At 38.0% G+C, this 27,855-nt stretch overlaps 1 protein-coding gene across 2 annotated transcripts in view; it reads left to right on the forward strand.

Moving 5' to 3' along the window:
- The window catches only part of Srgap1 (SLIT-ROBO Rho GTPase activating protein 1), a 278,191-nt gene extending 256,843 nt beyond the window's left edge, over positions 1-21,348 (forward strand). For both annotated transcript variants that reach the window (XM_047549489.1, XM_047549491.1), the window contains exons 19-22: positions 4,523-4,703; positions 5,873-6,007; positions 6,138-6,477; positions 19,471-21,348. In XM_047549489.1, coding sequence (XP_047405445.1) covers positions 4,523-4,703; positions 5,873-6,007; positions 6,138-6,477; positions 19,471-19,848 — 1,034 coding nt within the window. In that variant the 3' untranslated portion in view covers positions 19,849-21,348. The remainder of the gene's footprint in view (positions 1-4,522; positions 4,704-5,872; positions 6,008-6,137; positions 6,478-19,470) is intronic.
- The last annotated feature ends 6,507 nt before the right edge of the window (positions 21,349-27,855 follow it).

Raw genomic sequence — 27,855 nt, forward strand, 5'->3', positions numbered from 1 at the left:
ACTTCTAGAACATTACAGTGAGGTTCTCTGGAACACCAAGAATTTGATTCTTTTGGTGGGAAAGGAGGATGCTTAGATGCCTCATGCTAAGCAGGCTCAACTTGGTCTCCTATGAAAAAACAAAAGCTTAAATTAACTAGACTAGAAAAATACCCTCAATGCCAAAATCTGACTCATATATTCTAATGTTCTATTTACCTCTCTGGGTTCCCATTTTTATTGAATTTTTGGTCTTTAGTATTCTTTCCTGTCATTGTAGCTTATTAATGCAATTACAAAGTTTTGGTTTTTTAAATATAGCATTTTCAGTTGATTTTAGCTAGAGGGCAGTTAGGGTCTGTAGTGTCTTACTCTCTGCTTAAAAAAAAAAAACCAACTCCTTGTGTCTTTAAAAGCAAAATAATTTTATGTTTTCTGAATTAAAGTTAGAAGACATTCTTTAAAATGAGAGTTTCTGTTTCTATGATGTTGCTTTTGAAAATCTCTGAGTCCTTCTTCCGCACCCTCCTTTCTATTATGGGTTTCTTTGTTTCTCTATATGGTTCATTCCTTTTTCTCTGCGGATTTCTGTTTCCTTGCTTTCTCCAATGAAAGGAAAAGCCAAGACAAAGCCCCACCCATCTCTATTCCCAAATGTTAGTCTCACCACCATGCCATCTGTCAATCATTCTTACCTCATGACTTAAGAGAAGCTGCATTGAGTGCTCTGTGTAGATATCGTTTTGATCACATTCACCTGATTTTGCCAAAAGAAAAGCATTGCTTACAAGGACAGATATTCTCGCCCACAGCCAACCTCCAAGATCCTGTAACTATATTAACTAGAATATTGATTACGTTTTCAATTGTCGGGTAACTCTGTAATAGTATCTCCAGAGAGAGCAGCATTTGTTTTTCAAAGACAGGCTATCACAGAACTAAACCATCCTCTGCAAGGGCAGTAGGCAGCAGATCAAAGAGGAAAAGTGTCAGGGCTAATAAAGTCCCCAACAGAAAGTATGATGTAATAATGTTTTATGTAAAACAATGAGACATGGAAATACAAGATTTGATAGTACCAGGTAGTCAAGCACTATCTAACGGCACTGCTGAATTTTCTTCCTCTTTCCACAAAATTACAGTAGCCAAGCAGGAAAACTAAATGATCATGTTATACCCTTACTATTATTGTTATTGATATCAGTGGTAACAGCATCCTATGCAGTCTCTGCAGGACATTAAAAGACTGTGAAGCTCTCCTTAGGAAAAGGGCATGTGCACCATGCCCTGAGATTGATTTGCCATGCAATGCCTAGACTAAGAGGTGTGTAAATAGCTTATTGATTGATACTTGACTGTGAAATGGTTCTCAGGGGAGTAGAAAGAGTCAAAATAATGAAATTGCTCAGAATTACTAGTTGATGTACCAGGATTACCAATACAACATTTTTTATTCATTTGGTCATTCTTTCATAACCTAGCCACATTTCAGTAAAATAAGCTGAGTCTGATCATTCTGTTGCTAGCTGTTTCAAAAAAATAATAAAAAGAAGAGATGATGATCATGGAAATAATGATTATGAAATTATTATAAAATGTATTATATATATACATATTTATGTTAAATTGTATTAAATAGCTCTTGGTCAGCATTAACAGTATATGATTGAATGACATTAAATATAAAGTTAACCATGACACATTAATGGTTCTCTTTTTTCTCTTGGACATAATATATGTAGATTATATATCATGTCATGTGCTAGTATTTTCTAATTTTTTTAGTAAAATGGGTGTGTTCATACAGGAACTTCCAAACTTATACGTCATGAGGTTATTTTTAATAAATTAGCATTTTTCATTCATCTATGTCTATTTTTACTTTTCGGGAGAACTAAAGAACAAGTTTTGCTCTGTTATCTCAACCAGAATTGATTCTTTATCTGCAAGTTTAGAACAAACTATAAAGTCATTCCTTTTAAATGTAAAGTTATCTCCCCTCCTCTAAGAAGCAGACTTGTAGTATTTAATGAAACTGTCATTCATATAGTTTTAATAAAATATGATTTTAGGAAGGAACACCAGACTATTACCTTATGAGTTGAAAGTTATATTCAATTGCTAAAAGACTTCAATTGTTGTTTTAAAAATTATTATTTTACATGTAAATCAGAGTGTTGTGGTACTGAGGTATGAAATACTACTTACCTCAAACATTGTCCACTAGCAAAAAAAATGGTGTATTTTTCATTTTTAAAATGTTTTGCTGAAATTTATCGAGACCCTTCATATAAGATGAAGCCTATACTTTTTCAGTGTTTACATTGATCTTTATGCTTTTACCTTATGTATCTCAGAGAACTTTGAGTTTATCAAGTAAAGAAGAAGCCTAGCTGTCTATCCAAAAATTGCTCATTCAGTAATTACATACAAACATAATAGATATTTAAGGTATTGCAGTAAACTTTGGGAAGAATAAACTCTTAGATGGGATGATTTGTTACCGAAGAAAATAGAAAACAATTTCCTGAAGGATTTTTGACAGGTAGGTTCTATCTGTTATGTACATACATATTCTAGAGTATTTTGTAATTAATACATGCAAATGAGGTATTGTTTATTGTGTAAATATTTTCTATAAGCACATATCCCTTGCCTTGGTCCTTTTAATTTCTTCTTAGATTGATTAGAAGTTTATTCACCTGTATTGATAATAGGAATGAGAAGAGAAAAGATCATAAGGCCTTGAATTAAGGACCTTTTTGCAATAAGTTAAATTACAAAAAGCACCTCTCATATAGTGGTTTAGTTTGTACCCTTATTTATCTTCAATATTTGATCACAGATCAGACCTGAATTTCAATTTTAGGCTCAGATTTCAAGCTTTATTTTTAACTTTTAAAAGGCATTATAGATTTGTATGCAGTTGTAAGAAATGATCCAGAGGTATATGTATACAATGGAATATTACTCAGCCATAAAGAAAAATGAAATTATGACCTTTGCTGGTAAACAGATGGAACTGGAGACTATCAAACTAAGTGAAATAAGCCAATCCAAAAAAAAAAAAAAAAAAAAAACCAAAGGATACTAACATATAACATCCTATGTGGATGCTAACACATAACAAGGGAGGGTGGGGAGGGGAAGAATACGAGTTCATTGGATTAGACAAAGGGGAATGAAGGGAAAGGAGTGGGGACTAGGAAAGACAGTAGAATGAATTGGACATAACTTTCCTATGTTTATATATGAATGCACGACCAGTGTAACTCCACATCATGTACAGCCACAAGAATGGGAATTTATACTTCACATATGTGTAATATGTCAAAATACACTCTATTGTCATGTATATCTGAAAAGAACAAATAAAAAATTTTTCAAAGTAATGATATAGAGAGGTCCCCTGTATCTTCTCTCAGTTTCCCTAAGTGGCAATACCTACCTAAGTATTGTGTGATATCACCAACCACCCGGATATATAATATATATATATATATATATATATATATATATATATATACACAAATTTATATATAGTATATAATACATTCACCATATTCACATTTCCCCAGATTTACCTGCACTTATTTGCATGTTTACTTAGTTCTGTACAGTTCTACCGCATGTACAGACCACAGTCATAGTCAAGATGAAGAGTTCCATTTCTAGAATTCCTCCTATTCCCCTTTATAGCCACTACTACCTCTGCCATCACTTCCCCCACCACTGGCAACCATGAACCTATTCTCTTAAGTCAGTCAAAGAATGCTATATAAGTGGAATTATACAGCATGCAAAGTTTTGAATTTTGACTTTTGTAATAAACTGTTTTTCCCTTGAATATCTTTTAATCTCTAGAAGATATAATTTTTGAATCTGATCTTTTAATTTGGGTGGAGGGCAGTCTGCTTGGTTCATAATTAAGATCCAGAATTGTTTACTGATGTAGAAGAAAAAGTTGTCATTACATTTGATGGTAGTTTGAAAAACTGATAGTACCAAAAAAGCCCATCAGGAAAGTGAACGTATTCAAATAGTATTTATTGTGATGATTTTACTTGACTTTTTAAAACTAAGCTAACAAAGCATAAACTTCCTAGTGTTTTCTGGAATGGTGATTTTTCCAGGTTATAAATGGTCTTAACATATTACAAGGAAACTCCTTCAGTGTCAAAAATAAATATTGGAGCAACTGTGGAGGATATTCCAACAAAGGAGAGATTTCATACATGATACCGCAAAGTTAAACTATTTTTATTAGACTGTCATTATATCTCAAGTAAAAAGCTATGGAAATTAAGATCTAGTGTTCTGGTTTTTTCTGAGCATGAAAACTGATGACAGCTACGGAAGGTTTTTCTTTTTCTGTTTAACTGCCCGTATTTCTTCCCGCCTTGACCATTTGTTTATTACCCTGTTGGGTCTGGATATGAAAGTAACCTACTTATTTCTAAAGTCTCCTATAGAGCTTTCAGATCCTGTTTAAGACCTTCCTAACAACCCTGTCCCTCTCCATCTTCTGGTGTGTTCTTTGTAGAATGTGAGCCAATAGAAGCAATAGCCAAGTTTGACTATGTTGGGCGGTCTGCCAGAGAACTGTCCTTCAAGAAGGGTGCCTCCCTGCTGCTGTATCACCGTGCATCCGAGGACTGGTGGGAAGGCAGGCACAACGGGATTGACGGCCTTGTGCCTCACCAGTATATAGTGGTGCAGGATATGTGAGTAGTCCAAATTCGACTGCCTGGGTGCTCCTGGTAGAGGATTCCAGAGCTGCGGCTCTTAAACTGACTTTGGTCTTGTGAGAAAAGAACCAAAGAGGCTACAGAGATCAAATTTCTGAGCTGGACACTGTTCTTCACCTTCCGAGTGGCTCCTGGCTAATGGTTCTTTAAGGACCAGCAGATACTTACTTTCCAAACTCTACCAAGAGGGGATGGAGCAAGAATTGGTGGGAAACATCTTTAGAAGTTTTCAGGTTCTTAGAAAAGTAATCTCTGCAGAGAAAATGGCTTTAAGAGCTGCAGTGACACTAATAATTCCAAAAACAGCTGTGATCTTCCTTGACGTCTGTCTACTGTTTTAATTCTAGGCTCCCTTGGGGAGGATATTGACTTTTACAGTCTAAGAGAATTACCTCTAGGTGTTTGTTATTATTTTAGTTTTGCTGATGAGAAAGCTCTGATTTCAAAAATACTTAAAGACATAGGAAGATGGTCATGACACATTAAAAAAGCAGGTTATAAAGTAATATGTACAGTATAATCCCTGTTTTCTGAGTATAGCGTTTCAGAATGCATTACCAAATCAAGAGTAGCTTTTCAAGGGAAAGATAAATACACTATATAAATTGTATACAATGATTTAATGATTTAGCATAATTTTAGAAATGCTAAATATGCAGATTAGAATCCAGAAAATATTATATGCATGTGTAGACCTGCTGTCATAAATTTCTAAACTCCCTAAACATAGACATCCATGTCATAAATACTGCACATAATACATGCACACATGCACACACACACACACACACACACACTCACACATCTGTATTCCAGGCATAGGAAAAAAGTAGAGAAGGATCCTAAAATGTTTACTGTTGTCTCTGGATATTACATTATAGGTCATTGTTATTTTGTGTGTGTGTGTATATACACACACACACACACACATATATATATAAAACACACATATATATATATGATGTATAGATATCTGAAATTTCCAATTTACCTGCAACAAAACCATACTATTTTTATAAGGAAAAGCTGCATTAATAAAAGAAAGGCTTAGTTACATAAATGCCATTCCTTATTTACTTTTTTTTTTTTTTTTGGGTCCTATTCATCTATCAAAAGTCCCTCACTGTTGATTCTCCTCATTTCAGGGATGATACATTTTCAGATACCCTGAGCCAAAAAGCTGACAGTGAAGCCAGCAGTGGGCCGGTCACTGAAGACAAGTCTTCATCCAAGGACATGAACTCCCCAACAGACCGCCATTCCGATGGCTACTTAGCCAGGTAAGTGGAGTTTGGTCACCACCTCCTAAACCTCCACTTGTCCAGGGGCTGAGGAGCCATCACAACCCAGCCTCACAGCTTTCCCAATATGCTAAGCTCTCCTATCTTCTCTCTTTCTGTGGATATCCAGACAAAGAAAAAGAGGAGAGCCACCCCCTCCAGTAAGGCGTCCTGGCAGGACCAGTGATGGCCACTGTCCCCTCCACCCCCCACATGCTCTTTCCAACTCCTCAGTTGATCTGGGGTCCCCAAGCCTGGGCAGTCACCCCCGGGGCCTACTGCAGAATCGTGGCTTCAACAATGACAGTCCTGAGAGGAGGCGTCGACCTGGCCATGGCAGCCTGACCAACATCAGCCGGCATGACTCCCTCAAGAAGATTGACAGCCCTCCTATCAGAAGGTCCACATCATCAGGGCAATACACCGGCTTCAATGACCACAAGCCACTGGACCCAGAGACAATTGCTCAGGTACAGTGATTTTAATGGAACACTGCATTTAAGTACCGTGGCATGATGCATGATGAAGGTGATATGAAGGATTTATATTCTGTAACTATGTTTTTGTATAGGGCCAACTAAAGAAAACGGGAGATTTATTGTTTTTTTAGGGCCTGGCTGTGAGTCTCTTTTGTAGAACCATTTGTTATTGGAAGGGCCCAAGTGTATTAGGTTCATATTGATTTAAACAAAGACAAGGCAGAAATGTAGGAGCCAGGACATTCAAACTCAATGTTGGAGAATAGCAGGAAACTTGTGAAAAAGAAGAATAAGAAGGGACTAGCCCTAGCAATCCTAAATAAATACATTCTGAAACTAGCAAAACAGACAAATGGATGAAACATAACAGAGAGCCCAGAAACATAAAAACTTTAGTACATGGTAAAAATGAAGCTTACAACCTAGTAATCAATGGATTAGTAAATATATAATAGGATTAACAATGGTTAGTCATTTGAAGAACAGCAAAACTGGATCCCTTGTACCTCTCCAACCTCTCCATACGTTCCTTGTATGCCCAACACTGGCTGCAGAGAGGGACTCTGTAGTTTGCTTCTATTGATTAGAATTAACAAAGTAAAAAACTAAAGTGATATTAATGAATTTTCCCATTCTTCTACCATATTGCCTTCTGGTTCTTTTTATAGCCTACGACCTCAGAAAATATGTTTATATTAGTAACAGAGTAAGTTAAATAGATACAGGGTTTGACATTTGAGTAATCTAAAGCATCTTTCAGATATCACTGAAGCTTAAAAACATCTAAATAGATCAAAAAAGTAAATGAGAAATGAATGAAACAAACATAGGGAAGTGGTAAAGATGGATTACCCTTAACAAAAAGCACCCAAGGAAATCTGCCCTAATATGACACATTTCTGAGCTATTTTGAGTATCCTAATGAAAAAGAATTCTGGATAGCAAATTAGATTGTGTGAGGAGTTTAATGTGTTTTTTTTTTTTTTCTAATTAAATGAATTTTAAGTGCACAACAATTTCCCAGCAAAAATCTAAAACATCTTTTAGACCTTTTGGGTTTTTTCTATTTAAGCATTACACAAGACCCTTTGAGACATATTTAGAACCAATGATATTTGATTATAGCTTGATTTAATGATTTGAGAAACCCATAACATCATTGCTGATAATAAGCAGCAATCTGTAAGGAAGACAAAGGTAGAGGAGTCTGGAGGTAGGTGGTCATAATAAAGTCTGTTTAACCCCTTTGTTTCTAGAACCGGGAAACCCTCTAATTATTAATCATAAAAACAAAAACTCATTAGATATACCAGGCTCTACACATTCTCTCTGGGACAAATGTAAAAAAAAAATGCATATGCTTAGCAGTAAATGGAAATCACATATGAAAGTAATTGCTTGAAAAGTGATGTCACCCTCACAGAATGGCTCCCAGATTTGTCCTCTGTTTATCTTTCCATGTCTAGTCTTCAGATTTTCCCTTGAGGACAAATGAATACACAAAAACATGCAAATTCTTTTATTAAACAAATCAGTGGAATCCCTGATATAGAGATTTTTTAAAAGGATATAGTATCCATATGGGATCATCATGCCTTAGCCTATTCATTCTTGGAGACTACTTTAATATCATGTCTTGGCTTGTTTATTTAGAAAACCCTTATTGAGCACTTACTGTATACCAGGCCCCATGATAGGCTTTATAGATAAAAATGTTAAACAATAGCTGCTTCTTCAAGGTGCTTCCACTATGGTGGGAAGAAGGATATGAAAATTAATTACACTGTACTGTGGTCCAGAGATTATTCTATGAATGGAAGAAATACCAGGAATGTGGAAAAGAGACATCTCAATCATACCAGAGCAGGTTTTCTACACCATTTCACCTAATACTCTGTTGTTGTTATTGTTGTTGTTGTCGTTAAAAATCATAAACTTTGGGACTGGAGAGATAGCTCAGTCAGTAGAGTGCTTGCCTTGCAAGCACAAGGCCCTGGGTTCGATCCCCAGCACCCAAAAAAAAAAAAAAATTTTTTTTAAAAATCATAAACTTTGCCATCTTAACCATTGTTAAGTATATACTTCAGTAAAGTATATTTACATTCTTGTGAAAAATTCTCCAGAACTTCTTTGTCTTTCAAAGCTGAAATTCTCAGCCCTGCTTGGTTGCTCATACCTGTAATCCCAGCAACTTGGGAGGCTGAGACAGGAGGATCACAAGTTCAAGGCCAGCCCTCAGCAACTTAATGAGACCCTGTCTAAAAATAAAAATAAAAAGGGCTGGGGATGTGGCTCAGCGGTCAAGTGCCCCTGGGTTCAATTCCTGGTACAAAACAAACAAACAAAAAACCTGAAACTCTCTCCTCATTAAACAATAATTTCCCACTTCTCCTTCCCCTGGCTCCTGGCAACTATATCCCTTTCTGTTTCTATGAATGTGACTACTTCAGATACTGCATATGAGTAGAATCATACAATATTTGTATTTTTGTGACAGGCTTATTTCATTTAGCATAATGTCCTCAAGGTGCACATGTGTTATAGGATGTTACAAAATTTCCTTCCTTTTTAAGACTGAATTATATTCCACTATATACCACATTTTATTTATCCATTCATTCTCCACTGGTGCACACTTTACCTTTGGAAACAAATATTTTGTAATTCTCACTTTATTGTTTGAAATAAATTGAATGGTGATATACCGAATTTGAAAAATAATATAAATCTCTAAGTATACCATAAAGGAGAGATAAAAGAAAAATAAAGTATCTAAAAAATATATTTCAGGTGACTTTTTTCCTATTTTTTTTCTTTTGTTCTTGTTATGGTTTGGATATAAGCTGTCCCCCAAAAGCTCACATGTGAGACAATGAAAGAAAGTTCAGAGGAGAAATGATTGGGTTGTAAGAGTCTTAACCCAATCAGTGATTTAATCCCCTGATAGGGATTAACTGAGTGGTAACTGAAGTGGGAGGGTGTGGCTGGAGGAGGTGGGAATTGGGGTGTGGCTTTGGGTATATATTTTATATCTGGAGAGTGGATACTCTCTCTCTCTCTGCTTCCTGATCACCATGTGAGCTGCTTCCCTCTGCCACACACTCTCCCACAATGTTCAGCCTCACCTCAAGCCCCAAGAAATGGAGCCGGCCTTCTATGGACTAAGACCTCTGAAACCATGAGCCCTCAAATAAACCTTTTCTCCTGTACAATTGTACTGGTCAGGTCATTTAGTCACAGCAGAAAAAAAACTGACTAAAACAGTTCTTTTTTATTTATTTGTTGTTTTTAGATATACATGACAGTAGGGTATATTTTGACATATTATACATACCTGGGGTACATACCAACCTATTACAATTTTGATCCCATTCTTATGGTTGAACATGATGTGAAGTTACACTCGTTGTGAGCGTAGGAATATAGGAGAATTATGTCTGCTTCATTTTACAGTCTTTCCTATTCCCATCCCCACTCCCTTCCCTTCATTCCCCTTTGTCTACTTCAATGAACTTCTATACTTCCCCTACCTACCCTCTCTTTTTATGGTTAGCATCCACGTATCAGAGATAATATTTGACCTTTGGTTTTTTGGGGTTTTTTTGAACTTGCTTATTTCACTTATCATGATAGTCTCCAGTTCCATCCATTTATCAGCAAATGCCATAATTTCATTCTTCTTTATGGCTGAGTAATATTCCACTATGTATGAACCACATTTTCTTTATCCAGTCATCTGTTGAAGGTCACCTAGTTTGGTTCCATAGATTGGCTATTGCAAATTGAGCTGCTATAAACATTGATGTGGCGGTGTCACTATAGTATGTTGATTTTAGGTTCTTGGGGTTTAAGCCAAGGAGTGGGACAACTAGGTCAAATGGTGGTTCCATTCCAAGTTTTCTGAGGAGTCACCATACTGCTTTCCAGAGTGGTTGCACCAGTTTACAGTCCCACCAGCAATGTATCAATGTGCCTTTTCCCCCACATCCTTGCCAACATTCATCGTTACTTATATTCTTGATAATTGCCACTCTGACTGGAGTGAGATGAAATCTTGGTGTAGTTTTAATTTGCATTTCTCTAATTGCTAGTGATGTTGAACACTTTTTCATGTATTTGTTGACCATTTGTATTTCTTCTGTGAAGTGTCTGTTCAGTTCCTTTGCCCATTTATTGATTAGGTTATTTGTTTTTTGGGTGTTGTTTTTTAGTTCTTTGTATATCCTGGAGATTAATGCTCTATCAGAGGTGCAGGTGGCAAAGATTTTCTCCCTGTAGACTCTGTGTTCATGTTCTTTATTGTTTCCTTTGCTATGAATAAGTTTAGGCCCAACTCTCCAGCATATAGGCTCAGTTTACTTTTTAAGTCAACATATAATAATTGTACATATTTATGGGGTATAATATGTTAACTTAATATATGTATACAAAGTGTAATGATCAAATGAAGGTAATTAACATTTCCATTTCCTTAGATAGTTAGCATTTCTTTATGTCAGGATCCTTTGAACTCCTCTCTTCTAGTTCTTAATAAAATATAACATGAATTGTGAACTATAGTTGTCCTACTGTGTGCTCTAGGACACTAGAACTTATTCCTCCTATGTGTGTTGCCAACTATACCAGAAGACAAAGTGGTAAATGCTTTCACCTACATGTAGAATTTCCATAAATGCAGTGATTAAAAATGTACATTAATATGGAAGAATCAAGTTAATTTAGTTAAGTTACATTCTCTAAAAGGCATTCCCATTAGTTATATAATTTTTTCCAAAAGGGTGAACACCTCTTGGCCATACAGTTCCAGTCAAAGCAAACAATAATTTAGGCAGTAGTTACACTCCTGGGAAATTTAGCACCGTGAAAAAATATTTTGCCTTTCTATATTGTCAACCTAAATAACAGAGAGACATTCTCCAAAGAATAATGATATTTATTCAGGAATAGCAGAACATTGCAAATGGAACTTGTGTGCTGCAGTAAATTGTGAGAATATTCAAAGAGGTTAAGGGAAGCAGACACTTTTAAAGATGAAATGAGGAGCACTACATTATTATGAAATAGTAATCACTGGCTACAAGGACTAATAGCCGGGGAGGTGCCAGTCCAAGGTTGAATAGACAGTTGCTGTACAGATGTCCTTGCAGAAGTATTTTTTGTGTAAGGTTACAGTGGCCTTTGTACAAGGTTGTAGTTCTGGCAGAGTCTTTTGTGAATAGTTTTGTTATCAGGTATAAATGCATGAGATCCCCTCCTATATAACCTGGCTTCATTTACTTTTTTGGTTAGGACATAACAAAAGAGGTTTTGTTTTGACAACTTTCACAATATAAAAAAGAATGAGACATTGATGTGAGCAAAATGATAACTTGTCCCTCCCACAAAAAGGGGCCACAGTAAAGAACAGTCAGACACAGTGGCACACACCTGTAATTCTAGTGACTCCAGAGGCTGAGGCAAGAGGATCACAAGATAAGGCCAGCCTCAGGAACTTAGTGAGACCCTGTCTCAAAATAAAAAATAAAACAACTGGGAATAAACTCAGTGGTAAAATACCCTCTGGGTTCAATCCCCAGTACCAAATAAATAAATTTTAAATTTAATTTAATTTAATTTAATAAATAATCATAATCCAACTGAAGTGAATGAAAAAGTATACTAGAGAGTAGCTGGGAAGTGGCATGATCCCTTGAAGCATGAAAAACGAAGATCGCACTATAGAGAAGAGAGGAAGGGACCCTGCCTCTCTCACACCACCTCCCCTGCCTGGAGACTCCTGCAGCCCTCAGAGGTTCCAAATACATTTGGAGAGTTACCCAGAGTACAAGTGTTGTACTGCCAGAGTAGGACCACACGATGTTAAGCACTGTGAGCTCAGCCACTGTGGCTTAGTATCCTCTTAAAACTGGGCCCACTGCTTCAGTGTGTTCTGCTCTTGGGGTTAACAGCCCCAGAATTCCTCCATTTTTGAGTCTCTGTTATCATTCCATCATTCTCACATAAGTGCTATAGCACCACAACCTTGGCTGCTCAGGGGCTTGGCCAAGCAAGAAGGGTCAGCATCCCAGATTCTAAACCCATATGTGCTTCAAACCCCAGGGAGCAAGTGGTCCTGCACAGAGAGGAAACCACACAGCTGCAGGAGTATGTGCACCTCTGCTTGGCCTTCGAGCTTTCAAGGCAGGGCTCTGATCTCTTTCCCAGGAGCCTGCTGCACAACCAGACAGCTGACAGGCCTGCTCCCCTGGTGAGCCCAACACACAGTTGACCAGCCTGCAGTATCTACCTATGCTGGTACCCGGTCCAACAGAAAGTCAGACGGCAGCCCCACCCACTGAAAAACCTGCCACACAGCTACAGCCCATAGTGTCGGCTTGCACCTATGCCCTGGCCAAACAGTGAGCCGAGTGGTAACTCCACTCCCCAGCAAAACTGTGTCATATCTCTGGAGTCAGAAACACCTGAAGCCTAGAACAATAAAGCAACCACAGAAACTGCACAGAAATCATACTACTGAGTCTACTCAGAATCAAAGCTAACATACCATACCCAACCAAAACTATAAAACCTATCCATAAGAAAAAAAACTCTCTCTCTCTCTGCAAAAAAAATTATAAAATTGGAAGAGGTGACTATTGCAGTGGGTGTGCAGGTATCAACATAGAAACAAAATAAGTAGAACACAATAATTCTTCAGTAGCAGGCCCAAGAAAAAAAAGGAAATTTACAAAATGTCTGAAAACAAATTGAAAAATCATAATCCTAAGGAAGCTCAATGACATACAAGAGAAAAAAATTCCACTGAATCAGGAAAACTAGTCATAATCTGAATGAGAAATTTAACAGATATCATAATTCTTGCAACTGAAGAATTCAATGAAAGGAGTAAAAAGATACAATTGAGAGCCAGAATAAGAAACTAAATGAAGCAAAAGAATCATTGAATTTGAATCAACTCAGAGTTTAAAAAACAAAAAATCAACAACAACAAAAGCAAGAGAGAGGAATAGAATAAAAAGTGAGAAAAACAGTGGGACACCAGTAAGTAACAGATATTCACAATGTATGGATTCCAGAAGGAGAAGATATCTCTATATCTAAGGCAGAGAAAGCATATTTAATGGAATAATAGGTGAAACTACCCAAGTCTTGACAATGGACATCCAGATACATGAAGTTCAAAGAACACCAGTTAGACTCAGAGCAAGGCACACTATTAATTAAATGGTCAAAAGTCAAATTCAAAGAATGCTAATTGCAGCCAAAGAATAACATCAAGTCACATCTAAAGGAATCCCAATTAGACTAACAGCTGATTTCTCAACAGAAACCTTAAAAGCCAGGAATGAATAGAATGATATATTAAAAGTGCTGGAAGAAAACACTTACAGAAAAGATTATTATACCCAGCAAAGTTATCCTTCAGGAAAAATATCTTTCTTAGAGAAGCAAAAACTGAGGAAATTTATCACTACTAGACCAGTCCTACAAAAAATGCTAAGGGAGTCCCAAATCTAGTAGTGAAATGGTGATAACCATTATCATGGCAACATGTGAAAATCTAAAGCTAACTGATAGCTTAGATATACATAGAAGAAAAAGAAGGGAATCAAACGTTACCACTACAGAATCCCACCAAACCACAAAATCGAGAAGAAAAAATACAAACATAAACAATCAGAAAACAATTAAAATGGCAGAAATAAGTCCTTACCTGCCAATAATAACCTCTAGTGTAAACAAATTAAATTCCTCAATTAAAAAGTAAAGACTGACAGAATTAATAAAAATAAATAAATAAATAAATTTTTAAAAAAACAAGACTCAAGTGTAAGCTGCCTAAAAGAAACTGACCTCACCAGTAAAGATACAGGCTGAAAATGAAGGAATGGAAAAAGATATTCTATTCAAACAAACTAATAGCAAGCAGAAGTAGCTATACTCAGATGAAAAGATACTTTATATCAAAAACTGTAAAAAGAAACAAAGCCATTATATAATGATAAAAGAATCAACTAAGCAAAAGCATATAATAATTTTAAATATAAATGCACCCAACACCAACCCACCCAAATGTACAAAGCAAGTATTATTAGATCTAAAGTAAGCAATAGTCTCCAAAACAATAATAAATGGGGATTTCAACACCCCACTTCCATCAGTGGACAGATCATTCAGACAGAAAATCAACAAAGAAATAGCTGAGCTGAACTATACTATAGACTAAATGACCTATCATATACTTACAAACCATTTCATTCAACAGCTACAGAATACACATTCTTCTCTTCAGTACATGGAACATTCTCCAGAATAGACCATTTGTTAGGCCAAAAAATAAGCCTCAGCAAATTCAAAAAATTTGAACTCATATCATGTATCTTCTCTTCCCATGTGACATAAAATTTAAAAATCAAGAGGAACTGAAGATATCATACACATGCAATATATTTCAATTTAAAAGCATGCTCCTGAATGAAGTGGATCAATAAGGAAACAATTAGGGGAACTTTAAAATGTCTTAAAATAAATGAAAATTGGAACACAACATACCAGAACCTACGGGGTATAACAAGAACTGTACTGAGAGAGAAATTTTTTTTTTTTTAGCAGTTAAACTTTTGTTTTACTTTTTAAAATTTTTATTTACTTGTTTTTTCTTTTCTACAAAAGGCAGATATTGATTGTTGATCTGCAAATGTCTGTTGTACACTCCCGAGGGGGTGGGAGGCTGGGGAAGGTGCAGAGGAGGCTCCTGAAGGCAGGAGGAGGGGCTTCAGGTGCCCTCCTCTCTCCTGCTGTCCCTAGCTCATGTCCATGGTGTTGAAGACCCACTCAGTGAACTTCTTCATCTTGTCCGAGGCGTTCTGGGACTCCTGCAGCCTCAGGTTGTCTTCCCCCAAGTGCTGCACTTCTGCCTGCGGGTGGGCTTTGTCCTCCTTTTCCTTCTTCAAATCTTCTTGAAGCATCTTCAGCATACCTTCCAACTGGTCCACTTTAGAAGCCAGAGTGAGAGAGAAATTTATAGCAATGAATGTTACATCAAAAAAGTATATTTTACATAAACAACCTTACAATGTGTTATGGTTTGGATCGAAAATGTCCCCCAAAGTCTCATGTGTTGTAAGCTTGGTCCCTGACGCAGCAATGTTCAGAGGCAGGGCTTTTGAGAAGTGATTGAATCAAGCGGGCTTTGACCTTATTAGTGGATTAGTCTGTTGATAACTGAATGGACTACTGGAAGGTAGTGGAAACTTGTAGGCAATGGGGCATAGTTGGAGAGAGTAGGTCACTGAAGGTGTGCCCTGGGAGGGTCTTTCTTGTCACTGACCCTTTCCTCCCTCACTCTCTTTCTGCCTCCTTACTGCCATGAGCTGAGCAGCTTTCCTCTGCCACACCCATCTGCCATGATGTTCTGCCTCAACTCAGGCCAAGTAATGGAACCACAGACTGAAACTTCTTAAACCATGAGTCAAAATAAATCTTTCCTTCTCTGTGTTAGTTTTTGTCGCAGGTATTTTTGTCACAGCAATGAAAAAGTAACAAACACACATGTAAACTATAAAAGCAATAACAGCCCAAATCTATTATGAGTAGAAGAAAGGCAGTAATAAATATCAGAGTGAAAATAAATGAAAGTGAGACTAAAAGATAAATATCAATAAAAAAGTTTATTTTTTGAAAAGATAAACAAAATTAACAAACTGTAGCTAGCTGAAAAAAGAGCAGGATCAAATAAATAAAATGAAAGATGAAAATAAAAAGACATTGTAACTGATATCACAGAAATACAAAGGATCATTAGGTAAAGTCAACTATACACCAACAAACTGGAACATCTGGAAGAAAAGGATAAATTCCTGGATGCTTAATATCTACCAAGACTGAACCATGAAGAAATAGAATATCTAAACAGGCCAGTAACAGGTTATGAAATTGAAACAGTAATGTCTCCCATCAAAGAAAATCCCAGGACCTGATGGCTTCACTGCTGAAAATTACCAAATGCTTAAAGAGGAATTATTACCAATTTTTCTCAAATTATTCCAAAAAACTGATAAGGAAAGAAATCTTCCAAACTTATTCTGTGATTCCAGCCTTACCCTAACACCAAAACCAGACAAGGACACAATAATTTTAAAAAATTGCAGACCAGGGGCTGGGGAGATAGCTCAGTCGGTAGAGTGCTTGCCTTGTAAGCACAAGGCCCTGGGTTCAATCCCCAGCACCAAAAAAAAAAAAAAAAATTGCAGACCAATATTCCTAATCAACATAGGTGCAGAGGTTCTCATCAAAATACTAGCAAACCAAATTTGACAGCACATCACAAAGATTATGCACCTTAGTCAAGTGGAATTTATCCAAGATATGCAAGGATGGTTCACCATAGGCAAATCAACAAATGTGATATATCACATTCATAAAATGAAGGACAAAAACCATATGATCATCTCAAAGACACAGACAAGGCATGTAATCCCTTCATGATAAAAACTCAACATATGTGAGAATGAGCTATGCAGAAGGAACATAGCTCAACACAAATAAGGGGGAGGGAAGGAGAAAAGTTCATTAATGGGTAATAAGTTAAGATTCTATAGGAGGAAGAAATGCTGGTGTGCTCTTGCACTGTAAGTTGACTGTGGATAACAACAATGTATTGTACATTGAAAAAAGCTAAAATAAAGAATTTTGAAAGTTTTACCATAAAGCAATGATAAATGTTTAAGGATATATATATATATATATATATATATATATATATGTTATATATGTGTGTGTATAGATATAGATATATAGATATATGTATCCTGACATGGTACCTCACTAGCAAGTATAATTTTATATCTTTATATATCATTTAAAAAACAAATATTTTTTGAAAAAACAAGGTCATATTCAGGTGTGATGATGCACATCCTCAATTCTAGCTACTCAGGAAACTGAGGCAAGAGGATCATGAGTTTCAGGCCAGTCTGGGTAACTTAGCAAGACCCTGTCTCAGAATGAAAAATGAAAGGGACTGGGGGATATAGCTCAGTGCTAGAGCACTTACCTAGTATGTGCAAAGCCTTAGATTCAATCCCTAGTACCACAATAAGTAAATAAATAAAAAACCAAGGCCATGTATGGCAAACCCATAGGTAAAGTACAGTTAGAATAACATAGTTTATGTGAAAACACTGGGGAAATAAATTGAAGAGGGCACCAAAAAATGGAAAGATATCCTATGTTCATGGATTGGAAGAATAAGTATTATTAAAATGTTCATGCCACCCTAATTCAATGTAATTCCTATAAAAATACAAATGGTGAAGGGAAAACTGGATACCCATATATAGAAGAATGAAATTAGATTCCTCTCTCTCACCCTGCACAAAAGTCAAGTCAAAATGGGTCAAAGACTTAGGAATTAGACCAGAAACTCTGCAACTGCTGGAAGAAAACATAAGGTCAGCACTTCATGATAAAGGTGCAGCCACCAACTTCCTTAACAAGACCCCTAAAGCTCAAGAAGTAAAACCAAGAATCATTAAGTAGGATATCATCAAATTAAAAAGGTTCTGCATGGGCGAAGGCAACAATTAAGAGTGTGAAGGGAGTCAATTTTTGCCCACTGCTCCTCTGACCAGATATTAATATCCAGAATATATAAAGAACTCAAAAAACTTAACATGAAAAAAAAAACAAAAAATAAATAGGCAAAAGAGCTAAACAGAAACTTCTCAAAAGAAGAAAACACAAATGACCAAGAAATATAAGAAAAAAATGTTCAACATCTCTAACAGGGAAATGCAAATCAAAACTACACCAAGATTCATTTCATTCCAGTCAGAATGTCAATTATCAAGTACACAATAATAAGTACTGGAGAGGTTGTGGGGGAGGATAAACTCATACATTGTTGGTGGGACCACAAATTAAAATAACCATTCTGGAAAGCAGTATGGAGGTTCCTCAAAAAAACTAGAAATGGAACCACCATCTGTTCCAGATGTCTCACTCCTTGGTATTTATCCAAAAGAACCAAAATCAGCATACTATAGTGATACAGCCACTTCAATATTTATAGCAGCACAATGGTCAAATTATGGAATCAGCCCAGATACCCGTCAATAGATGAATGGATCAAGAAAATGTGGTATATATACACCACATGGGGTTTTACTCAGCCATAAAGAAGAATGAAATTATGGCATTTGCTGGTAAATGAATGGAAATGGAGAACATCATGCTAAGTGAAATGAGCCAGACTCAGGAAATCAAGGGTCGAATGTTTTCTGTCATATGTGGAAGCTAGAGAAAAATAAGGGAAAGAAGATTAGGAGAGGGATCACGTATCATAAAGATAAAAGGAAGATCAGTGGAGTAGAAGAAGGAGATCATGAGGGAGGGGAGGACAGGAATCAATTTAACAAAATCACATTCTATACATATATAAATATGTCACAGGAAATTTCACCTTTATGTGTACGTAGAAAGTACCAATCAAAAATAAATAAAGGAGGGACTGGGGAGATTGCTCAGTTGGTAGAGGGCTTGCCTTGCAAGCACAAGGTCCTGGGTTCGATCCCCAGCACCATAAATAAATAAATAAATAAAGTAGTGAAAGGAAGATAAGTGGAGTAGAGGAAGGAGAATAAGGGGAGAGAGCTGGGAGGTAGGTGGGGGAATGGGGATTGAAATCAAATTACATGCACGTATGGTTTTGTGAAAATGAACCCAGTTACCATGTGTAACTATAATACTCTAATAAAAAAATCACTGTAAAAAAATAAGTCAGCATGCAAGGTAGAAAATACCAAAAGGCTGCCTAGTACCTTAGAATGGCAAATGTTTGAGCCCCATATCAATCTCCTAAACATTTAGTCAAACTGATTGCACTGGATGACTCTGCTGGCCTGTTTTCTTTGAAATGAAATCTGTGGGCTTCTATATATTAGTATTCATTTTCAGTGTGTTCTCCCTTCTCTTTTGCAATAGGATATTGAAGAGACGATGAACACTGCTTTGAATGAACTCCGGGAACTGGAAAGACAGAGCACAGCAAAGCATGCCCCCGATGTGGTGCTGGATACCTTGGAACAAGTGAAAAACTCTCCCACGCCTGCTACTTCCACGGAATCTCTCAGCCCTTTGCACAATGTTGCCCTCAGGAGCTCAGAGCCTCAGATTCGTCGCAGCACTAGCTCCTCCAGTGACACAATGAGTACTTTCAAGCCTATGGTGGCACCCAGAATGGGCGTGCAGCTGAAGCCCCCAGCCCTTAGGCCAAAACCTGCTGTTCTTCCAAAAACAAATCCTACCATAGGACCTGCCCCACCTTCCCAGGGTCCAACAGACAAGTCTTGCACGATGTAAAAACCAGCCGAGCAAGGGCATATGGGGAGGTGATTTAAAAGAAACGGATTAGTGACAAAAGTCAGTGATCCATAACTTTCCTTAGTTTTGTGCTTATAACTGGAGATCTTTTGGCTTTTCTATGTTGTCGAATGTAATGTCTGCGACTAGCTAAATTAACACGGGCATTTGTATTTTGTAATTTTTTAAAGAACTGGACATATGTCATTTTAAAGACAATAGAAACACTTAGACTTACTTGAAAATCCAATGCTGCACCACTTGTAATGAAGGCAACACCACTCCCCGCATAGTCCAGTGCTTCAGGCTTCGTGGAGCCCAGGTGGGTCTCCTGAAAGCAGGAGAATCCGAGTGCCAGGTCTTATTGGAGTAGAACCAGTGTTGGTCTGTGTAATAGCTGAAAGATTATGGCACTATTTAGTAGCTGACAGTGAGCACCTCTGATTCCATTCAGAATAGGGATCCAGCTCCTGCTAAAAACTTAAGAGTTGTCACAGTGGGAACTTCAGCCCATGCCTTGAATGGGTTGAATGTTTACCTTTTGTGTAACAGTCATTTCTTTGGGTTCAGTTTAAAGTCCAGTGAAGGAGGTAGAACCTCACAGTTATTGCTTGAACTGAACCTGGGAAAGGAAAGGGAGATGCCGTCTCAAAGCTATGGATGTGAATCCATCCATGAGCATGATCAGGCCCCAGAGATTTCCCAGTCCATCAGGGACTAGAAAGGACTAGAACACTCTAGTTTTAAAGACTTTCTGGTTATACCACAAACCCCTAAAAAGATCTGTTGTTCAATAATACCTACAAAATATGTGTCTTTCCTAAATTCTTATGTTCTCCTCTTTGGAAATGGAGAGAGCAGACTGGACATGAATCCTTGATTCACTATTTGTTCTTGTCTGACAAAATTACCTTGCTTCCTTTGAATATACCACAAAGGCCTGATGAGCCTGCATTTGAAATTCCAGCTCTCCTCTTCATTTTTCCCTTTGAGCCAACCCAGCACTGGCTATGGTACTTGAGTTCAAGAGCCATGCTGGGCCATCATGGGAAGATTACCTCGTGGTTCCAGGATGATTTCCTCACAATTTTTTACCTTGGAACCATGATTTTTTCTTTATGCATGTAATCTCTATATAACTCACATAATCAAGTGAGCTCAACTAGGGACCCTCTTTCTCCATCATCCTTAGCCCCTGTTTTTACTATATTTCTCTATCTTAAAAATCAGAGTCTGTTTTGTTTTTTGTTTCTTTTTGTTTTGATGCTGGGGCCTCATGCATGCTAAACACACACTTTACCACTGAGCTAATCCCCAGGCCCTCCCCAAATTGTCTTGAATGCATTGTTCTTACGAAAGTACAAATCACCATTGTCCTTCTATCAGAGCTGATATCATCTATAGAGCTCTGAGCATTTTACCTACATTGTCATTGAAAAAAAAAAAAAAAAAAGGAAACAATCCTGCTGGTCACCCCTTGATTGCCTTCTAGGTCTAGTTTCAAACTGGCAACCAATTGCATGTCCACCTAAAAGCTGCACAGTGTGGACTTTAACTCTTCAACCCATTGGTAAATGCATCATGCAGAAAGAAATCAGATCTGTACTAAAATAATTTCTTTGATTTCTACCTCAATTTGCCAGCCTATTCTATTTGCAGAAAGAGATAAAGTTAATGAAGTATTATTACCTTTCAAGTCACACTGCCGACTGCTTGCCTGAGGCCTAATTTCACAAATGGACTGAATTGTGGGATTTTTCATCCCCCAAGTTATTTCCAGGTATGGTTAAGTTATAAGCATTAGAATTTCCATAACCATTTTTTTTTTTTTTTTTTTTTTTTTGCCACATTGAAGAAAAGGCCCAGCTCAGCCTAAGGTCATTTCTCCTAAGTTCAGTGGTTGTTCAGACCTTTGAACACCACAGAGACCCAGTTGGGACTGAGTTTTGAATAGCACCCACCTTTTTAAACAGTACTTCCTTAAATTCTCTGACAAGTTTCAACTTTCTCATGTAATCCCCCAGTTCTTTAGAATAATCAGGAATTTTTTAAAATATTTTCATTAGCCATTGGTGAACTTTTGTTTATTCGTATGTGGTGCTGAGAACCAAACCCAGTGCCTCACACATGCTAGGCAAGCGCTCTACCACTGAGCCACACCCCCGCCCCAGTAATCAGGATTCTTAAAACCATTTTCCTACCCTAATGGAAGAGTAAGATGGTAACAAAAGGCATGAGAAGGACACAGGTGTTCTGAATTTATTTTTAAATTCCTTCTATGAGCTTCTGGTTGTAACTTTTAGGTCTTACCCACTCAAGTTCATTCCTTCATCTCCCTGGTTTTCTTCCCCAGGGTCTTCTCTCCTGGTGTGTCCACTATAATGGAATAACAGATGCCTTTCTGCCCCCCAAATCAGGCCTCTGCTACCTTGGTTGACAGAGGACATGCTACTGTAGAGTCCCGGAGACTGTGCCTTCTCTCAGGAAACAGCTCCTACTGCACCCCATCACTCCCTTTCTCTGCTTGTCTCCACCTTTTTTCCCTATATTCCTATTGTCACCTCCAGACTTTTTTCTTCAATAGCAAGCAAAGCATGTGACCTCGAAGTGAGCAAGGACTCAGTAAGTTCTGACCTCTCCTTACTTTGTTTAATCAGTCTTCAGATTTTCATTTTGCAAAGAATCCAAAATGATACCCAGTAAAGCTCATTAAAAGCTGCAGCAGCTGAGATGCTTCACCTGGATCATGGCCTTCTTTAGGGCCACAGGTGCAGCACACCGAGGGAAGGTACAGGGAAGAGAGAGAAAAAAGAAAACAATTCTTGGAGATGCATGCCTCCCTCCCCTTTTCAAGGGTCTTAGCAGTCTTCACTTGCAGTTTGGGAGGTGATTATTTTGATGATGGATAAATTATAATTCTATAAATATTAACTATATTCCACCTATACAAGTACACATATTCACAGCTGAGTCACAGCATGAACTGTGTTCATGTCCCATTCATAGAACGCAGAGTAGTAGATGTGCCCAGTCAGCTTTTCGGTTTGGTTAGGGGCTTGGGAAGTGGAGTGTTAGGATAGATGAAGGTACTTAGTGCACATTTTTTGATGAGTGGTAGTAAACTGTTTCAACCTGTTGAGTGGCACTTTGTGGAGCTCCATGTTCATGTTCAGCGCCAATGCCATCATTCAGTAGTTTTACATGTTTTCACGCAACGGAATCTGACTTTGGGGCTCCTTGGGTCATCCATAGACTAATTTACAGCAGTGTCCCATGTAATCTACCACCTTAGTCATGAAGGGTTATGAAAGGATATAGAGCTCCAAGGGTCAAACTGTATCCTATAAGAACTTTCTGTGTACTTTTACCATTCCCAAAAAGGGTTTATAATTTAGTGAAAAGAAAAAAGGGGATGGGTTGGTAGTGGTGTCCTTAGCTTTTAGGAGTGACACAGCCTCTGAAGTCTACTAACTGAAGAAACGATCATCTGATGATTACAGACTCTGAAATCCAATGTTAAGAAACCTAGGTGTTTGTTAGGTGGGTAAGAAGACTTCAGATGCAGCTTGATACTTATTCCTGACCATAGCAGTGAGAGGCTATGAATGCAGAAATTGCATTTGGGACTTAGTGTTGCTTGCAGTGTCCACCACAGAGGCCCTGAGGCATACAGCAGCTTAGAACTGAAGGCTCTTTCCATGCGTAGAGCCCTGCTACTCCAGATCACCCACAGGGCTGAGAACCCAACTTCCAGCTGGGCTGGAGCATGGGACTTGGTACAGGGTGATTTTGGCACAGATGGGTAAAACAAGCTGGAATCTGAGCTTTCACTTACCCTAGTATACTTTCTTTAAAAAGAAAGAAAGAAAATAATCTATGTGGCATATTTGAGAAGGGTACCTGTATCTTTAAATTACGTAGGGAATTTTGTATGTTTAAATAATTGTACTGGGTTCCATAATGCTTATCTTAGAAACTGTTTAGTAAAAGAAAAATATATAAACTGTGCATTTGTGAATGCCCCTGTTAGAGCATTCATCCAAGTTCAATGTGTAGTGTGATGGTATAGATATTTAAAGTATAGTAAGTGGCTGTGTAACAAGAGAGACTGCTATTTACCTGCATACTTAAGGGTAACTCCTGCCCATGTCATTAAATCAGTATTGTCCTTTCCTGTCAGTTTGACCAATTGCAGTACTGGTAGCTTCCTGCTTGTGACTGTTACCTACTTGTGTCAATGTACATCTGTAGTATGTACATGTGAAAGTGCCTTTCTATTTTAGAGGAGTTTAGCCTTGCTCTTGTACTGTCACCCGGCTCTCTGCCCTGCCCACCTCCTCCTCCCTGCAATTCCTGCTGCCCACTTGAGTGTTTGGAAACGTCCTTCATCCCTCCCCACCCCTTTTCCACCCGCCTCTCTGTGCCTCAGTGCTCAGTGGTGTCTGTCTTTAGTCCTTGCGGGTCATCAGACTGTCTCGTGTTCCTCCTAGACGTGGCTGTGCCTTTCTCGCCCAGCAGTGACGCCGTCTCCTCCCATCCACCTGTCCATGCCCCGCTCACGCGCTGCTGCCTGCCATTGTGTTCGCCCATGCTCTGTACTGCCTCTTACCATCACATTCCCTCCTCTCTGAGGCGAAAATTAAGGGGGATGCTTTTACAGTTCTGGAAGAAGAAACAAAAATGTTTGTTAATCTGTTGTGACGATGCACTTTTATGTATAGTACTGTACATTTTGGCATGTACCATTACAGGCTTCAGTATACAGTCGGGTTTGTTCTTCACGGTGTATCTTTATAATAAATAAGATAGTTCTGGCCACCTTTGTCTACTTGGTGTAATTATCCATGGTGTCTTTGTTCTTTTCTTTTTTTCTCATCATTATTTCCCCCAGAGATCTGGGTGGCATTAAATAATGTGAACTCTTAACCTTCAAAAAACATTTTTTAATCTCATTTTCGTTTGTATATTTTAAAAAGAATGGTCATGCACAGGACCTTTTCCAAAAGGCTGTAGTTTTTTGAAGTCATGGTTAGGGGACTCCCATGTAGCAAAGGAAAAGGCATTGGGGTAGCCTGAACTTATAGACTTGAGAACACAGTCCTAAACACACAGCACATTGATCTTTCCTTTGAAAACAGCTTATTGGCATAATAAAACTTGTCAGGCTAATCTTTTATTTTATCTGAATATATTGGAGTACAACCCTTACGTATTGACTCTGTTTAGAATTTCCTAGGTATTGATATTTTTTCTTTGATCATTAAGGCTAACTCTTTAGATCAGGTAATGCATAAATAGTTCAGTAAACCTTTGTCAATTGTATGCCAGATTGAATGTTGTTAAGAGTTGTACAGTTTCAAAGAGGGACATATAAATCAAAATTAACTTTTTTTTTTTTTTTTTTTTTTTTGGCAGTGCTGGGGATTGAACCCAGGGCCTTGTGCTTGCAAGCACTCTACCAACTGAGCTATATCCCCAGCCCCAAAATTAACTTTTGATTGAAGTATAAAATATATACAGAAAAGTGCACAAATCATTAGTGCAATCATTTTCACCAGTTCCCAGCACTAAAAACAAATGAGGGAAAGAAAGAGAGAGAGAGAAAGAAAAGAAGGAAAAAAGGAAGGAAGGAAGAGAGAGAGAGAGAGAGGAAGGAAACTCACTAACATATCCACCATCCAGATGAAGAAACAGCTCACCAACAGATCCCATAAATGACTGTGCTCATGCCTCTACAAAGTATCCTGAGGAATCATCCTGGTTTGGTTTTCCTCTTATTTAAACCTTCTATAAAAGGGCTCATTCAGGTATAGTATTAGTGCCTGGCTCCTTTGTTGAAATTTATGTTTGGGGCTATGAATGTAGCTTGGTGGTAGAGCAAGCACTACTTACCCATCAAGTGCAAGGTTCTGAGTTCAGTCCCCAGCACTGCAAAAAAAAAAAAGAAGAAGAAAAGAAATTTATGTTTGTGAGAGTTATCATTTGTTGTTGTTGTTGTTGTTGTTCAACAAAACAAAGCTTTAATAGCATCCAGGAAGGCAGACATGCAAACCAGACTGTAGACATTCTTCCATTTGTCAAAATCAGATTAGTTTCCCAAGGTTACCTTAATTTTCTCAGTGTTAAATCCTTTGGTAGGTACAGTATTTACAAATTCACTGAACTGCAGCCTGTATAAAACCGTTGTCTATCCAGCACAGTCCAAACCCAGAATAACAATACAAAAGGACTGAAAGAAGGGAGGCTGGACAGGATGGAAGTCTGATCTGACAGTCCAGTCCCCATTTCCAGTTGCAAATAAGTGTCCCAAATTGTAATGTTTTCTTCTTTGGAATCTCTCTTCTTGGATGATCTAGCTACAAGACTGACTAACTGTCCTTCCCTCATCTTAACTCAGTGTCTCATCTGTTTGGGAAGTGCACTGACACCTGTCCCAGGGTACCAGCAAAGCCTGGACGGTGGCATCGCTTCCAAGGGCACCTGTGGACGCCGCGAAAGACCACCCTAAGGGTGCTTTCCAGGCTACTCTGGACCATGGCCGCAGCCCTGCCCACGAGTCAGCATTTTTGAACTGGCAGTTTCTCCATTTTTCTTGCTCTACAGAATTCTACCACAGGAATAAGCTCAATGTTATGTGTATTTTAGTACTTCCAAATTAACCTTTGGATACTGTATGCAAAAATCATTAAACCCCCACCTGTTAAAGGTTAAGGAATTGTTTTCCCAAACCCTAATGGAAAGATATTCAAGTAAGCCATTTACTAGAAGACCTACCTGAAGGCAAGTTTGGTTGTGTTTATTTTAAAAAATAAATAAAAAATAAAACACTGTCCAACCCAGAAAGAAGCAAGAAATAGTTCCAGATGACACTGAAACTAGTTTCTTCATTGCCCCCTTTTGGGACCAGAAAGCTGGATTTAGAGGCTTCCCACCAAGAGCAAATGCCTAAATCAGACTGAAGACTTGCTTTAGCAAACGCCCCACTGCTCTGCACCTCCCTTATGTCACCCTTCAATCCAGAGGGTTGCTTGCCACTGCCCGCGTGTCCCTATCCCTTACAGTGGGATCAGAGTCCCTTGGGTTGGGTCTGGTTATCAGAACCAGGGTTCATATGACTGGTAAGAATCTAGGCAATCAGGGAAAGACGTTTTCTACCTTCTGCCTTAGGTAGTTGGGACACCTAAGGAGAAAAATTCCCCAAGTTTGATCTAGAGTATCCAAAAGGTCCTGGAAAACCAAAAACTATGGTAAATTCTATTCCATAGGCTTTCTATCCCCATCTGGATTTTGGAAGACAAGGTTAATATACCTTTGGGAAGCAATCACTGTGAAGTTCATCAAGCCTTTTGTGACCTTTAATCTGTTTTTATATGGTGGATAGAAAACTTGCCTTCTATGGTGAAAACCAGTTCTCTCAAGGTCAATTCTGCCTCTCTTGCTGGGACTGGGCTGGATATTGAGTGTGTGTGTGTGTGTGTGTGTGTGTGTGTGTGTGTGAGAGAGAGAGAGAGAGAGAGAGAGAGAGAGAGACAGACAGACAGACAGACAGACAGACAGACAGACAGACTGACAGAGCGTGGGGAAGGGAGAGATTGCTGCTCCTGGAATTAGAAACAACATGCCTTATTCAACATGAATATCTTGAAGAAAGTTATAGCATGATCCAAGAGCTCTCCAGCTCTTGGATATTTGCCCTCCAAGTAAGCACCAGCTCTCTATCAGGGATACTCCTGAGAGAGAAAGGTTTCCTCTTTGCTGCCTGGGTGAACAGCTGAAAGGAAGAATCCTCTCAACAATGCCACATCATACTCATCTTTTGTCTAGAGAATCCCTTGTGTAAAAAATTGCCCATTTACAAGAAAGTTAAAAAAAAAAAAAAGTGGATGATAATGTCTGTAAACTAAAGGTCAGAGAAGCATCATCAGTAGTCTGGTGAAATATTCAGAATTGTACAATGATGTGACATTAGCTTGAAAATGAAGTTTGAATTGCTACACCTTTAATGGA

The sequence above is a fragment of the Sciurus carolinensis genome, chromosome 4 (assembly GCF_902686445.1).
Source record: "Sciurus carolinensis chromosome 4, mSciCar1.2, whole genome shotgun sequence".
Taxonomy (NCBI): Eukaryota; Metazoa; Chordata; class Mammalia; order Rodentia; family Sciuridae; genus Sciurus; species Sciurus carolinensis.